Source organism: Octopus sinensis, linkage group LG7 (genome assembly GCF_006345805.1).
Source record: "Octopus sinensis linkage group LG7, ASM634580v1, whole genome shotgun sequence".
In the NCBI taxonomy this organism is placed as follows: domain Eukaryota; kingdom Metazoa; phylum Mollusca; class Cephalopoda; order Octopoda; family Octopodidae; genus Octopus; species Octopus sinensis.
Genome location: NC_043003.1, coordinates 10,671,595 through 10,689,094, shown reverse-complemented (window position 1 = coordinate 10,689,094; position 17,500 = coordinate 10,671,595). Strand labels below are relative to the sequence as shown.

Below are 17,500 nucleotides of genomic sequence, written 5' to 3'. Positions count from 1 at the left end.
TACATATATACATACATATATATACACATATATACACATACATTCATATACATGAACATACATATATACATAGATAGATAGATACATATATACATATACATACACATGCATACATATACATACATACATATACATGCACATACATCCATATATACATACATATATATATACACATACATATATATACACACATATACATACATATGTATACACATACATACATATATACATAGATAGATACATCTATACATACATATATACATAGATAGATACATATATAATACATATATACATATACATACATATATAATACATATATACATACATATACATACATACATATATACATATACATACACATAGTCACATATATACAGAGATATATATACATATATACTTATACATACATACATACATACATACATACATAAGTGTATGTATACGTGTATATGCACACACAGGCATGCACATATATATACATATATATTTATATATATATATATGTATACATATATATATATACATATACATGCATATATACACATACATACATACAGTTGTATATAAATTTAAGTACACATATACATATATATTTATATACATAAATATATACACAAAAACATATATATACGTACACATACACATATTTATTAACAAACATATATACATACATACACACACACATATATACACACATGTATACAAGCATATACATACCTACATTCTTTTACACAGATGCACGTATTTTTACAAATTTATCATTCTTTATATATATATCTATATATAAATTGCTTGCTTACCAAACACATGGTACCAGGTTCAGTCCCATTGCATGGCACCTTGGCCAAGTGTCTTCTACTGCAGCCTTGGGCTGACCAAAGCCTTGTAAGTGGATGTGGTAGATGGAAACTGAAAGAAGCCCGTCATATTTATATATATATATATATGACTGGTGTAGCAGCATAATAGTCAACTGCTACAAAGGTAAAGGCGACGCCCTAGAGACAAATAACTACAGGGGCATCAAGCTGCTGGATCAGGTAATGAAGGTTACGGAGGGTTGTAGCCGAACTAATTAGAGAGAGAGTTACCTTAGATGATATGCAGTTTGGGTTCGTGCCAGGGAAAAGTACTACTGATGCTATATTCCTGGTAAGACAGCTGCAGGAGAAATACCTAGCCAAAGATAAGCCCTTGTACCTGGCTTTTGTTGACTTGGAGAAAAGCCTTTGACAGGGTCCCCCGGTCCCTTATCTGGTGTCATTGAGGAAACTAGGGATAGAAGAATGGTTGGTGAGAGCTGTGCAAGCCATGTACAGAGACGCTGCTAGTAAGGTGAGGGTGGGCAACGAGTACAGTGAAGAATTCCGGGTAGAGGTTGGGGTCCACCAAGGTTCAGTCCTCAGTCCCCTCCTATTTATCATAGTCCTCCAGGCAATAACGGAGGAATTCAAGACAGGTTGCCCCTGAGCTCCTCTATGCTGATGACCTTGCTCTAATTGCTGAGTCACTATCAGAACTGGAGGAGAATTCCAGGTGTGGAAACAAGGATTAGAATCGAAGGGCCTTAGAATCAACCTAGCCAAAACCAAAGTTCTAATAAGTAGGAAGGTAGATCAATCACAAACGCTTCAGGTAGATGGCCCTGCTCGATCTGTAAAAAAGGTGTAGGTAGAAACTCTATAAGATGCACCAAGTGTAGCTATGGACACATAAGAGGTGCAGCAATGTCAAGGAAGGCTAACTAGGAAAATAGTTTTTGTCTGTGGCAATGCTCAGGAGCAATAAACACTGGAATATGCAGAGACCAACTTCTGCCACGTTCCAGGGAGACAAACTAGAAGTAGTTGATAGCTTCCGCTACCTAGGAGACCAAGTCAGTAGCGGGGTGGGTGTGCTGAAAGTGTAACTGCTAGAGTAAGAATAGCCTGGGCAAAGTTTAGAGAGCTCTTACCCCTGCTGGTGACAAAAGGCCTCTCGCTCAGAGTAAAAGGCAGACTGTATGATGCATGTGTACGTACAGCCATGCTACATGGTAGTGAAACATGGGCCGTGACTGCTGAGGATATGCGTAAGCTCGCAAGAAATGAAGCCAGTATGCTCCGATGGATTGTAATGTCAGTGTTCATAATCGTCAGAGTGTAAGTTCCTTGAGAGAAAAGCTGAACCTAAGAAGCGTCAGTTGTGGCGTGCAAGAGAGACGGCTGCGCTGGTATGGTCATGTGACAAGAAAGGCTGAAGATAGTTGTGTGCAAAAGTGCTACAACCCTAGCATGGAGGGAACCTGTGGAAGAGGTAGACCCAGGAAAACCTGGACGAGTGGTGAAGCACGACCTTCGAACTTTAGGTCTCACTAAGGAAATGTCTAGAGACCGAGACCTATGGAAGTATGCTGTGCATGAGAAGACCCGGCAAGACTAGTCAGGCCATAACCCGTGGCCCCGACCTGGACGTAGTCAGTCCTGTGCATACCTTCCTTCTTGTGACACTTATGAAGACCTGTTGAGGCAAGTGAAAATCAAATCAAATCAAAACAAATCAAAATAGATGAACATCAGTGGAATTGTATTCTTTGTGGTACCAGTGCCGGTGGCACACAAGAAAACCACCCAAACGTGGCCGTAACCAGTACCGCATCGACTGGCCTCCGTGCTGTGGGCACAACAAACACCATCCGATCGTGGCCGTTCGCCAGCCTCATCTGGCACCTGTGCCGTGGCACATAAAGACACCATCCGAGACCCGGCGACGTAGTCAGTCCACCTGTGCATACCTTCCCTCTTATGACACTTGTGAAGACCTGTTGAGGCAGTGTGTGACACTTGTGAAGACCTGTTGAGGCAAGTGAAAATCAACCAAATCAAAATAGATGAATATCAATGGAATTTGTATCTTTGTGGTTCCAGTACCGGTGGCACACAAGAAAACCATCCGAAGTGGCCGTAGCTGGTACCGCATCGACTGGCCTCCGTGCTGTGGGCACAACAAACCATCTGATCGTGGCCGTTCGCCAGCCTCACCTGGCACCTTGTCGGTGGCACATAAAAACACCATCCAAAGACCCGGCGACGTAGTCAGTCCACCTGTGCATACCTTCCCTCTTATGACACTTGTGAAGACCTGTTGAGGCAGAGGCAAGTGTGTGACACTTGTGAAGACCTGTTGAGGCAGAGGCAAGTGTGTGACACTTGTGGAGACCTGTTGAGACAAGTGTGTGACACGCGTGACACTTGTGAAGACCTGTTGAGGCAAGTGAAAATCAAACCAAATCAAAATAGATGAACATCAATGGAATTTGTATCTTTGTGGTTCCAGTACCGGTGGCACACAAGAAAACCATCCGATCGTGGCCGTTCGCCAGCCACATCTGGCACCTGTGTCGGTGGCACATAAAGACACCATCCGAAGACCCGGCGACGTAGACAGTCCACCTGTGCATACCTTCCTTCTTGTGACACTTGTGAAGACCTGTTGAGGCAAGTGAAAATCAAATCAAATCAAAACAAATCAAAATAGATGAGCATAAATGGAATTTGTATCTTTGTGGTACCAGTGCCGGTGGCACACAAGAAAATCATCCGAACGTGGCCGTAGCCAGTACCGCATAGACTGGCCTCCGTGCTTTGGGGACGTAACAAACACCATCCGATCGTGGCCGTCCGCCAGCCTCATCTGGCACCTGTGTCGGTGGCACATAAAAACACCATCGAGCGTGGCCGTCTGCCAGCCTCGTCTGGCACCTGCCAGCCTCATCTGGCACCTGTGTCGGTGGCACATAAAAACCCATCCGAGCGTGGCCGTCTGCCAGCCTCGTCTGGCACCTTGTCGGTGGCACATAAAAACACCATCCCGTGGCCGTCTGCCAGCCTCGTCTGGCCCCTGTGTCGTGGCACATAAAACACATCCGAGCGTGGCCGTTCGCCAGCCTCGTCTGGCACCTGTGTGTGGCACATAAAATCACCCACTACACTCTCGGAGTGGTTGGCGTTAGAAGGGCATCCGCTGTAGAAACACTGCCAGATCTGACTGGCCTGGTGCAGCCTTCGGGCTCCCCAGACCCCAGTTGAACCGTCCAACCCATGCTAGCATGGAAAACGGACGCTAAATGATGATGATGATGATGATGATGATGATATGTAAATGTATATGTTTGTGTGTCTGTGTTTGTCCCCCCACCATCACTTGACAACTGATGTTGGTGTGTTTACATCCCGCGTAACTTGGCAGTTTGGCAAAAGTAACCAATAGAATAAGTACCAGGCTTACAAAGAATAAATCCTGGGGTCGATTTGTTTGACTAAAGGCAGTGCACAGGCATAACCACAGTCAAATGACTGAAACAAATACAAGAATTTATATATATATATATGACTGACCAAGGGATTGCACCTAGAAAGTTACCATCCCAGGCACAAGTCTGGGTGCCCATGCATACCAGCCTCCCCTCTCCACAACACTGATGTTATCCAAGGGAAAGGCAAAGGTCGATACAGCTTGGCACCTGTGATGTTGCAACTCATTTCTAAGGCTGAGTGAACTGGAGCAACGTGAAACAAAGTGTTTTGCTCAAGAACACAACACACAGCCTGGTCTGGGAATTGAACTCACAACCTCATGATTGTAAGTTGACGCTCTAACACACTGAGCCATGTGCCTTCACTATATATTTATAAATGCATGCATTTCTATAAAGGGCCTACCTACGTGGATGTGTATCTATCTATCTATCTCTGTGTCTCTTTCTCTCTATCTATCCATCTATCTATCTCTCTCTCTCCGTCTCTCTGTTTCTATCTATCTATCTATCTATCTATCTATCTATCTATCTATCTATCTATCTACCTCTTTATCTATCTGTCTGTCTATCTATCTATCTATCTGTATATATATATATATATATATATATATATATAACAATTTAGGAGTGACCTTAACAGGCCATTCGTCCACCAGAAAGAGCAGCCATAACTCACACCTCCAAGTAGTAGTAATTCAGAAATTAGGTGAAAATTTAAAAACATTTACCCTAATTCATCTTTTAGACGATGCATTGTTTCTGTGTTATTAATGATTAAATTAGCTTAATTAAATTAAATTAAGCTAATCTACCATAGTCACACTTCATCAGTAAAAACCTGGGAGAGACAAATATACACGAGGGCGTCTGTATCGATGCCTCCGGATATCTGTCTAAAATTTTCAAGACCGACGTATTCGCGCCAAACTTATCAGCAGTAAATATAAACTGCCGATTCATCTCAGAATTATTCAGAAAATTATCAATTAGTCAATTTAGGGTAGCAAAAAATCAATAGAAATTTATCGCTACCAGCGGCCTAGTGGAAAAGAGAAAATAGTCAAAGACTAAATATATAAATATAACAATTTAGGAGTGACCTATATTTATATATTTATATATTTAGTCTTTGACTATTCTCTTTCCACTAGGCCGCTGGTAGCGATAAATTTCTATTGAATTTTTTGCTACCCTAAATTGACTAATATATATATATATATATATATATATATACATACATATACATATATATATAAATGTGTATGTGTATGTATATACATACATATATATATAAATGTGTATGTGTATGTACGTATTGTTGTTTTTCTAGCAGGTTGTCTTGTCAATGTTGTTGTTGTTTTTGTTGGTGTGTTTCTGCTTCCAGCTTCTCCTGTTTTGGTTAATGCCATCTCTTCATCCCTGACAGATGATGTCTCTGCTAACTGGACATAATGCCTGTGTGTGTGTGTGTAGGGTGGAGGGTGGTGGTGGGGCATTAATTTGCTTCATTTTTGTCAGGCAAGTGGGGAAAGAGAACAGGGGTGGGAAAGAGAGGGAGTGTGTATGAGATGAAGGAAAATGAAAAGGGGTGGAAAAAGAGAAGAAATGCAAGAAAAAGAGGAAAGAGAATAATGGAAAGAAAAAGAGAAGATGAAGAAGAAAATGGGGTTGGGATAGAAAGAATACACTATACAGATATATATATATATTTTTTAATTCTTTTATGCTTTTACTTGTTTCAGTCATTTGATTGTGGCCATGTTGGAGCACCGCTTCAAAGGGTTTCAGTCGAAGAAATCGACTCTCAGGTCTTATTTCTTGTTTTGTAAGCCACTACTTATTCTGGCAGTCTCTTTTGCCAAACTGCTAAGTTACGGGGATGTAAACACACCAACCCTGGTTGTCAAACAGTGTTGATAGTTGGGTGACAAATGCAGACACAAAGACACATACACAGATATATACACATGCATATATACACATGCATATATATATATATATATATATGTGTGTGTGTATTATATATATATATGTGTGTGTGTGTATTATATATATATATATACGACGAGTGTCTTTCAGTTTCCGTCTACCAGATTCACTCACAAGGATTTGGTAGGCTTGAGGCTATAGTAGAAAACACTTGCCCAAGGTGCCACACAGTGAGACTGAACCCAGAACCATGTGGTTGGGAAGCAAGCTACTTACCACACCACCATGTGTATCTAGATATAAATTGATAAACAGATAGTGACAGAATTGTATTGATCAGTAGATAGATATATAGATAGATATTGATTGATAGATAGACAGACAGATAGAAAGATAGAAAGATGCATAGATACATGGATATATATTGATAGATAGACAGATAGATAGATGGACGGATGGATGGATTGATGGATTGATTGATGGATGGATTGATGGATAGATAGATATATAGATAGATAGATAGATAGATAGATGGATTGATAAAGAGGTAGATAGAGAGAAAGAGAGATAAATGGAAGGATTGATAGAGAAACAAGAATAAAAAGAGGAAAGAAAATGGAGAAAAGAGAAAAGGAAGAAGAAGAATATAGAAGGGAAAAAGAGAAAAGAGCATATAGGAGAGGATGAGGGGAGTCGAAAGAAGAAAAGGAGTAAATGAGAAAATACAAAAAGAGTGATATATAGATATATATATATAGAGAGAAAAAGAGAGTGCTGAGAGAGTGAGAGAATGAATAAAGGAAAAAGAAGGAGAGAGAGTGAGGGAAGGGGAATGAGAATGAGAGTATAGGAAAAAAGAAAGAAAGAAAGTGAGGAAAAGGAAGCATTGGAAAAAGGAAGGAAGAGGGACACAAAACAGAGAGAGAGAGAGAGAAACGAAATTGCAAGGATGAGCAAGGGGATTAGTGACCGAAATGAGGAAGACCAATGCATGGAAAAATTGGATGTCAATAGAACCCAGTGAAAGAAAATCCAGAGAGTGAAATGAAAGACAGACCACCTCTTACCCCTATCCCTCCTCCTCATTCTTCTTCTTCTTCTTCTTCTTCTACTACTATTTCTGCTTCTTTATCTTCTTCCCCCTCCTCCTCTTTCTCCTCCACCACCTCCTCCTCATTCTTCCTCTTCCTCCTCTCTCTCTCCTCATTCTTCTTCTTCCCCCTCCTCCTCTTTCTCCTCCATCACCTCCTCCTCCTCTTCCTCTTCCCCTCTCTCTCCTCATTCTTCTTCTTCCCCCTCCTCCTCTTTCTCCTCCATCACCTCCTCCTCCTCCTCCTCTTCCTCCTCTCTCTCCTCATTCTTCTTCTTCCCCCTCCTCCTCTTTCTCCTCCATCACCTCCTCCTCCTCTTCCTTTTCCTCCTCTCTCTCCTCCTCATTCTTCTTCTTGCCCCTCCTCTTTCTCCTCCACCACCTCCTCCTCCCTTCCTCTTCCCTCTCCTCCTCATTCTTCTTCTTTTCTACTCTAGACTCAAGGCTCAAATTTTTGGGGAGGGGCCAGTCGATTACATTGACCCCAGTATGCAACTGGTACTTAATTTATTGATCCTGAAAGGACGAAAGGCAAAGTTGACGTCGGCGGAATTTGAACTCAGAGCACAAAGACAGATGAAATACCACTAAGCATTTCACCTGGCATGGTAAAGTTTCTACCAGCTAACCGCCTTTATATATATATATATATATATATATATATACATATATATATGTAAATATTATATATATTCATATATAGACACACGTGTACCTACATACGTATATATACGTATATAGCTATGCATATATTGGTACAGGACAGCACAAAATGCAAACATGAAATACGAAAATAACGTTGGGTACGCAAAGAATGAGAGAGACGAATGGAAAACAAAATAAGTAACATAAAAACGACCCTTCATCAGTTGTTGGCTGTCCTACTCCTTATTCCGAACATTCAAACAACAGATAAGATTTTGAAGGCAGTTGCTCCCGTGAACCAAAATAAAAAATTTGGGATTTGCGGAGGGTCAAAGTTGGTAACAAAAACAGGACATACAACAAACCAAACCAAACGAATACAAACAAGGAGGCACAGACGAGGTAAAAATGGCAAATGCTTGATTTATATATATAAAGATTTTTTGATAAGAGAAAAGAGAGGAAACAGGTACAAATGCATCCGAACTGCGCAAGAGATTGAGGGAAAAGAATAAAGATCACATGAGGAAAGGAAGGATGGACGATGGTCACGTGTGAGCAATGAGGGAGAGTAAAGGATGAAGAAGGAGAGAGAGGGACAGACAGATAGAAATCGGTGAGGGGGGAAGGGAGGAAAAGAGAATGAAAGGGGGAGAAAGATTTGCAGCTTGAGTATTAAATGCAGAACAAAAAGATTTGTAAAGAGAAGGTTTGAGAAATATAAGGATATGTAAAGAAAGGATATTATGTGTGTGTGTGGTGTGTGTGAATGCATGTGCGTGTGCATGTGTGCACATGCACATGTGTGTATGTGTGTGTGTACGCACACATGTGGCAGTGTGTATATCTGTGTGTGTGTGTGTATCTGTATGTTTGCATATGTGTTTGTGTGTGTGTGTATGTGTGTATATGTGCATGTGTGTGTAATATACATGATTTATATATATAAAGTATATATAATATTTAATATTAATCTGTGTTATAAAAACGGAATAAGGAAGAGAGAAGGAGGAAGAGAGAGAGAGAAAGAAAGAGAGAGAGACAAAGCCAAGACATATTTTAATGGAATGAACAATGGAAGTTAAATCTCTATTTAGATTCCTGCAGTTTGACATTGTTTAATTCCCATTTCACAAAATTCTAACCATTTTACTTTTTACACTTGTCAATTGACGGAAAAAAAAACAAACCAACAAACAAACAAAAACACCTTCACTAAAACAACAACAGCAATAACAACAAAGAAAACGAAAAGAATGCTTTTATTATCAATTTTTCATTTTTTTTTTTTACTGTTTTTCAATAATTCTTATTTTTGGCTTCTTGTGTTCAAATATAAATCTTTTGCCTGTGAACTCTTGTTGTGCATGTGAACTCTTGTTGTGCATGTGAACTCTTGTTGTGCATGTGAACTCTTGTTGTGCATGTGAACTCTTGTTGTGCATGTGAACTCTTGTTGTGCATGTGAACTCTTGTTGTGCATGTGAACTCTTGTTGTGCATGTGCACTCTTGTTGTGCATGTGAACTCTTGTTGTGCATGTGAACTCTTGTTGTGCATGTGAACTCTTGTTGTGCATGTGAACTCTTGTTGTGCATGTGAACTCTTGTTGTGCATGTGCACTCTTGTTGTGCATGTGAACTCTTGTTGTGCATGTGAACTCTTGTTGTGCATGTGAACTCTTGTTGTGCATGTGAACTCTTGTTGTGCATGTGAACTCTTGTTGTGCATGTGAACTCTTGTTGTGCATGTGAACTCTTGTTGTGCATGTGCACTCTTGTTGTGCATGTGAACTCTTGTTGTGCATGTGAACTCTTGTTGTGCATGTGAACTCTTGTTGTGCATGTGAACTCTTGTTGTGCATGTGAACTCTTGTTGTGCATGTGCATCTTGTTGTGCATGTGAACTCTTGTTGTGCATGTGAACTCTTGTTGTGCATGTGAACTCTTGTTGTGCATGTGAACTCTTGTTGTGCATGTGAACTCTTGTTGTGCATGTGAACTCTTGTTGTGCATGTGCACTCTTGGTTGTGCAGGAGATTTTTTTCCTATTGTATATCAGATATGCGTAATCATGTAACTGGATTTCAATAAAATATGGATGGAGTAGGTGCATGTTTATACATATACACTCAGGTGCACTCACTCGTTCACGCGTGCATGTATATATATGTGCACAGGGGCACCACCCCTTCGCATGCACATATGCACAGTGCACATGCATATGGACATGCACACACATATGCATACATACATGTATACATACATGCACAAATATAAAATTATACAGATTATATGCCAGATGTGTATTAAACGAATGCATATGTGCATTAATTAATATATGTTATGATGATGATGATGATGACGACGATGATGATGACAATAATAATGATAATGGTAATTACGGTTTTATTTGCCACATTGGCATCAAATGCACTTTATGATGATGATGATGATGATAACAACAGTGACAACAGCAACAACAATAATAATAATAAGACAAAGAAGAAGAACAACAACAACAAGACGAATAAGAATAAGAAGAAAAAGAACAACAACAATATAAGAATAAGAAGAAAAAGAACAACAACAATATAAGACGAAGAAGAACAACAACAACAACTACAAGATGAAGAATAAGAACAACAACAACAATAATAAGACAGAAGAAGAAGAAGAAGAACAATAATAAGACAAAAGAGAAGAAGAAGAGCAACAACAATAATAAGACAGAAGAAGAAGAAGAGCAACAACAACAACAACAAGATGAAGAAGAGCAACAACAATAATAAGACAGAAGAAGAAGAAGAGCAACAACAACAACAACAAGAAGATGAAGAAGAAGAGCAACAACAACAACAAGATGAAGAAGAAGAAGAACAACAACAACAACAACAACAAGAAGATGAAGAAGAAGAGCAACAACAACAACAAGATGAAGAAGAAGAAGAAGAACAACAACAACAACACGAAGAAGAAGAGCAACAACAATAATAAGACAAAGGAGAAGAGCAACAACAACAACAACAAGAAGATGAAGAAGAAGAGCAACAACAATAATAAGACAGAAGAAGAAGAAGAGCAACAACAACAACAACAAGAAGATGAAGAAGAAGAGCAACAACAATAATAAGACAGAAGAAGAAGAGCAACAACAACAACAAGATGAAGAAGAAGAAGAAGAACAACAACAATAATAAGACAAAGGAGAAGAAGAAAAAGAGCAACAACAATAATAAGACAGAAGAAGAACAACAACAACAGCAGCAGCAGCAGCAATAATGATGATAATAGTAATAGCAATAGTTGTAATGTTCTGCTGCAGGCATTTAATCTCATTTAATCTCATCTGAAATGTGTATCAAAAATGGCTTTTTTTTTGTTTTTTAAATTTGTTTTGGTTTTCTTAATTTTTTTTTGGAAAAAAAAAACGTAAAAATGTAATCTCTCTCTTGTTATTTTTTTTATTTCGACGGTGATGAAGAAGAAGACAATGACAATTATTATTATTATTATTATTATTATTATTATTATTATTATTATTGTTATTTTTGTCATTCTCATTATCTTAATTATTAGTAATAGTTAGAGAAATACATCAATTTCCTGCTTTGAAACAAGAATTTGGTACACTTGAAGAACAGAGATAAAAAAAAAATATATATAACTTTCAAGGTTAATGAAAATGTTTAAATGTATTATTATTATTATTATTATTATTATTATTATTATTATTATTGAAGGCAGAATACTGGCAGAATCGTTAGCATGTCTGGCGAAGTGCTTAGTAGCATTTCATCATCATCATCATTATTATTAATATTATTGTTATTATTATTATTATTATTACCTCCACCTTTGTGAGGGCAGAGGTATTGTTTCCAGTCGTGTTTGTTTGTTTCTTCGTTCATGGACAAAATATCTCAAGAACCACTGGATTGATTTGGGGAAACTTTCAGGGATGCTTGACCTAGTGACTGGTACAAACTGATTAGATTTTTGTGATCAATCCGGCACCGGATACGGATTCTGGATTATTTTCCCTATTTTTTTTACTTGATTTTTGAGAGCGGTCAGGTTCATTTTTAGTATTCTCGTTTGTGAGAGCAGTCGAGTTTATTTCAGATATTCTCATTTTAAAAACTCCTTTCCGGCTAATCGTTGAGAGGACATTGGGGTTGCCTTGGTGGAGGTTTGCGCTCTCTGAGTACTCTTGTTATTGTCATTTTTAAGGTGGTGAGATGGCAGAATTGTTAGCACGCCAGGCAAAATGCTTAGAGGCATTTCATCTGCCTTTATGTTCAGAGTTCAAATTCTGCAGAGGTTGACATTGTTTTTCATTCTTTTGGGGTCAATAAATTAAGTAGTATTGAAACTCTAGAGTCGATGTAACTGACTAGTCCCTTCCCTCAAAATTTCAGTGCTTGTGCCTATAGTAGAAAGGATTATTATTATTATTATTATTTTTATTATTGGATGAGAGAGCAGTGCATGCCATCAAAGTGACACTAGGGTAAAATATCTGAAGCTCAGTACACCCATCATGACTACCCATCTGAAAAAGGGTGCACCAGGCACATGCATTGCAACCATAAATGCGCAACATGGTGATCTCATATCAAGATAAACAGTGCATGATCTTGCAGGTGGAGCCCTGTAAGAATTTTCTTCAGGTCGAGTAGCCCATCCTGCTCAAAAGGTCCCTTATTATCATTATCATCATCATCATCATTATTAAGGTGGTGAGCTGGCAGAATCGTTAGCACCCCAGGCAAAATGCTTTGTGGTATTTTGTCCTTCATTATGTTCTGAGTTCAAATTCCACCAAGGTTGACTTTGCCTTGGTTGACACCCTTTCAGGGTTGATAATTCAAGTGCCAGTGAAAAACTGGGGTTGATGCGATTGACTAGTCCCCACCCAAAATTTCAGGCCTAGTGTCTTTAGTAGAAAGGATTATTATTATTATCATCATTATTATTAAGGTGTCGAGCCAGTAGAATGGTTAGCACACTGGACAAACACTTGGTGGTATTCATTCTGGTTTTCTGTTCTGAGTTCAAATTCTGTCGAGGTCGACTTTGCCTTTCATCCTTTCAGGGTCAGTTGAATAAGTACCAGTTGAGCACTGGGGGTCGATGTAATCTACTAGTCCCCTCCCCACAGATTTCAGGCCTTATATCTATAGTAGAAAAGACTCACACACACACATGCAGATACATATGATTAGATGCTCTCAACAATTAAACCACATTGGTTTAATGACAATTAATGATAATTAAATCAATGACAATTAAACCACATTAATGACAATTGAACAATGAATGACAATTAAATCAATTAATGACAATTAAACCAGTGGTTTCAGCTCTAATGTTATTCGCATTAAACACCCACCGTTGCTTGTACATACAGGTTGTTCATATCCGAGGTGGGCTGACATAATACAAAGAGCAGTACTACTACTACTACTACTACTACTACTACTACTACCACGACCACCACCACGACCACCACGACCACCACCACTACCACCACCACCACCACTACTACTACTACTACTACTACTACTACTACTAATAATAATAAGTGGAAAGGACATGGGTGTAACTTGGTACTCCTTTACTCCAATTGTTACATATGTTTCAGTAATCAGCAATGCATGACGTCACACTACAGACACAATCGGTAGGTGCAGTTTAAAGGGCAAGCATATCGTCAGACAATCAATAAAAAAAATATGTATGTACACACACACGAACACACTCATATGCATGCACATATATATTATACTTACATACTATAATCATCCAAAATGGAGATGAGTACCAACACTTCAATGTGGCATGCTTGAACAATTGCGAAGTTCTTTTCACATGAAACAATTGGTTGCCTTGTTAACCCACAAATAAAGTATATATACATACATACAAATATTATTTATTTGCTTGCTAAACTAAATTCAGAAACCAATTGGTCCAAGAAACTTGATGGTAAAATGTTTTTATTTTTTCATTTCATTCCTGTTGAATTTTATCCCTAATTTTTGTGGTTATAGAACCTAGCTGTTCTTTCTAACATGTTGAATTCCACAAGTGGATTCCTTATGTGTTTAAATGTACACTATATATTATGACATACATACATATATGTATGTAAAATTTCCTCAAGAGACCTGATGAAGGCTGGAGGGTATATCAGCCAAAATATCCATCAAATGTAAATAATGTACATAATTCCTCATCTCTTAAATACAGAACTGTATTTTCTGTATCCTTTTATCTTTATAGGTCTTGGGAGCAAGAAATTCCCATTTCATATACTTGTCGTACATGGTTCCATAAAAGTTAGTTATACCAGTGAAATGAAACGAGAGAATTTCTTGTCTTGGATGAAGTCCGATCCAAATGGAGCTGTCGAAGGAATTGTCTGGCACTGTGACGATGGGGCACTATTTAAGGTAAGTCACCTTTAAATCTTGTGTGATATTGCATTTTATTTTTTTTGAAAGATGTTGATAAAGGCTTCTTTTATGTTGACTGCTTTGTCATCATCATCATCATCATCATCGTTTTTTATGTCTATTTTCCTGTGCTTGCATGGATTACTCTTCTATTCTTTTACACTTTTACTTCTTTCAGTCATTTGACTGCGGCCATGCTGGAGCACCACCTTTAGTCGAGCAAATCGACCCCAGGACTTATTCTTTGTAAGCCTAGTACTTATTCTATTGGACTCTTTTTGCCGAACTGCTAAGTTACGGGAACGTAATCACACCAGCATCGGTTGTCAAGTGATGTTGGGGAGGGGGTCAAACACAGACACAAAAACACACATATATATACATATGCATATAATATATATATATATACACATACACATATATATATACATATATATATATATATATATATATATATATATAATATATATATTGTTGGCATCCTTTCTGTCTCGGGAGACAATGGAGTTGCGCATAAAGTAGTTTAGTCCGGCTTTTATATTTCATGCCCTGATACATTTCCTGCTGTGGCTGTGTAGTCCTATCCTGGACAAACACTCCCTCTGGCAGGTACCGCAAATGTAGCGAAGACTGTTCCTGGCTGGTTGTAGTGCCATAGTCTCTCTCTCTATATATATATTTACAAAATGGGACAAGAACGCAAAACATCCGGACAACTAGGTGATGCAAAAGAGGACAACAAAACATCCACATAGACGATACAAAAAAAAACACGGACAGGTCATTTGAAGCCTTTTCTCTTCAGTCAAGAACCGGATCATCCTCGCAATTTCAGCTGATTAATATATATGATGGGTTTCTTTCAGTTTCCGTCTACCAAATCCACTCAGAAGGCTTTGATCGGCCCGAGGCTATAGTAGAAGACACTTGCCCAAGGTGCCACGCAGTGGGACTGAACCCAGAACCATGTAGTTCGTAAGCAAGCTACTTACCACACAGCCATTCCTACGCCTATAATTGAATAAATTTTTTTTGAGGCAGAGTTTTGTGCTGCTGGATGCTCTTCCTGTTGCCAACCCTCACCTGTTTCCACTCATGGTAATATTTCCCAATGGTCTCATATGCTTTCACAGAAGATTAGAAATGAGGAATTCTGCTTGCATGCTGTTGACACATGCATGCGTGTATGTGTGCATATATGCACATACATACAGCTATATATACACATATGTACAACGGGCCTCTTTCAGTTTCTGTCTCTCAAATTCACTGACCAGATATTGATTACCCAGGGCTATATTAAAAGACACTATCCTATGGTGCCATGCAGTGGGGTTGAAACTGAAACCACTTGGTTGCAACCACACTGCTATGCCTGCATCTGGGGAGAAGCTTTAAGACTAGCCTTTGGCCAGCATTCAGGCTAGCTCTTGTGAAGGGCACCTTTGTAGCCTTTGGCCCCACTATCAGTCCTCTCTGTGGCCCTCTACTCTTGTGTAATGAAATTTATTTCTGCAAATGTTAAACACTGATGCTGATCAACAAACGTAGGAGTGATGCACTCACATATATATGCATGCATACCCAGACACACTCACACACATACTCACACACACTTGTCCACACTCATGCACACAGACACAAGCACATATACACACACACACTCGCACACACATGCTCATGCACATACACACATGCACTCACACACATACACTTATGCACTCACACACACATACACAAACACTCACACACATACACACACGTGCATGCTCACACACAAAATACACATGTGCATGCACACACACACACGCTCACACAAACATACAAGCATGCACTCACACACATGCACACATGAATTCACACACACACTCACACATACACACACTCACGCACATACACACACTCATGCACACAGTTACACACACACTCTCACGCACACACCCACAGTCACCCTCCCCAACCCCCCCCACGTAATAGAATGCTTAATAGTTGAGTGTTGTTCTTCTTCCAACCTGACCATTTCATTGCGTGCTGCAAGACTTTGGCATTATTGATATTTATTGGCCCTTGATGCTGGACAGGCATCTTTATCTCATTTGTTTATGCAAAGTTTTGCTGTATTCCTTGATGGTCTTCTCCCTCATCAACAAATTGTTTGCCCAAACAGCCTTTGTTTTCTTTTTTCGTTTGTGTTTTTGTTTTTGTTGTGTTTGCTCTCTTCTCTCTCTCTCTCTCGTTATTGAATTTATGGATGACAGTTAAGTTAGCATTATCATCATCATCATCATCATTTTCATCATCATCATCCTCCTCATCACCATCATCATCATCATCATCACCATAATCAACATCGTCACCACCACCACCTCCACCACCATCACCACCACCACCACAACCACCAGTACCACTGCCACCGCCGTCATCACCACCACCACCATCACCACCGTCATCATCATTATCATCATCACCGTCACCACCACCACAGCTGCTGCAGCCGCCATCGTCACCACCCCACCACCACCATCACCACCATCATCATCATTACCACCATCATCATCATCATTGTCATTATCATTGTTGCTGTTGCTTTTGTTATCATCACCACCACCATCATCAATGCTACTGCCACACCATTGCCACCACCACCACCACCACCACCACCTCCACTGCCACTACTACCATGATGATGATGATGATACACATACACATACATATCTACATACACATACATACAAACATTAACCTGTGACTGCATTTTACATACAAACGCAAATACGCCCTCATGTGCACCTGTTGAACAAAAGTCCAAATATAAAAAAATTAAGGGCAGTAAAACCAAATGAGATCAACTGAAGGACAGAGACAGCCCTTAATTTCTGCCACAGGCCACTTATCTCCCTAGTACTGGTGAAACAATAAAATGCACCCCATTCACCCTGTAAAGTAGATCTTTGGTCTGTCCCATATATATATATATATATATATATATATATATATATATATATATATATACATGCATATAATATGTATATACATACATACATACATACATACATATATATATATATATATATATATAT

General features: G+C 39.0%; 1 protein-coding gene across 2 annotated transcripts in view; it reads left to right on the top strand.

The window, feature by feature from the left end:
• LOC115213984 (uncharacterized protein C12orf29 homolog) overlaps positions 1 to 17,500 on the top strand; it is a 155,954-nt gene that overhangs the window by 89,966 nt on the left and 48,488 nt on the right. For both annotated transcript variants that reach the window (XM_029782994.2, XM_029782993.2), the window contains one exon: positions 14,248 to 14,417. In XM_029782994.2, coding sequence (XP_029638854.1) covers positions 14,248 to 14,417 — 170 coding nt within the window. The remainder of the gene's footprint in view (positions 1 to 14,247; positions 14,418 to 17,500) is intronic.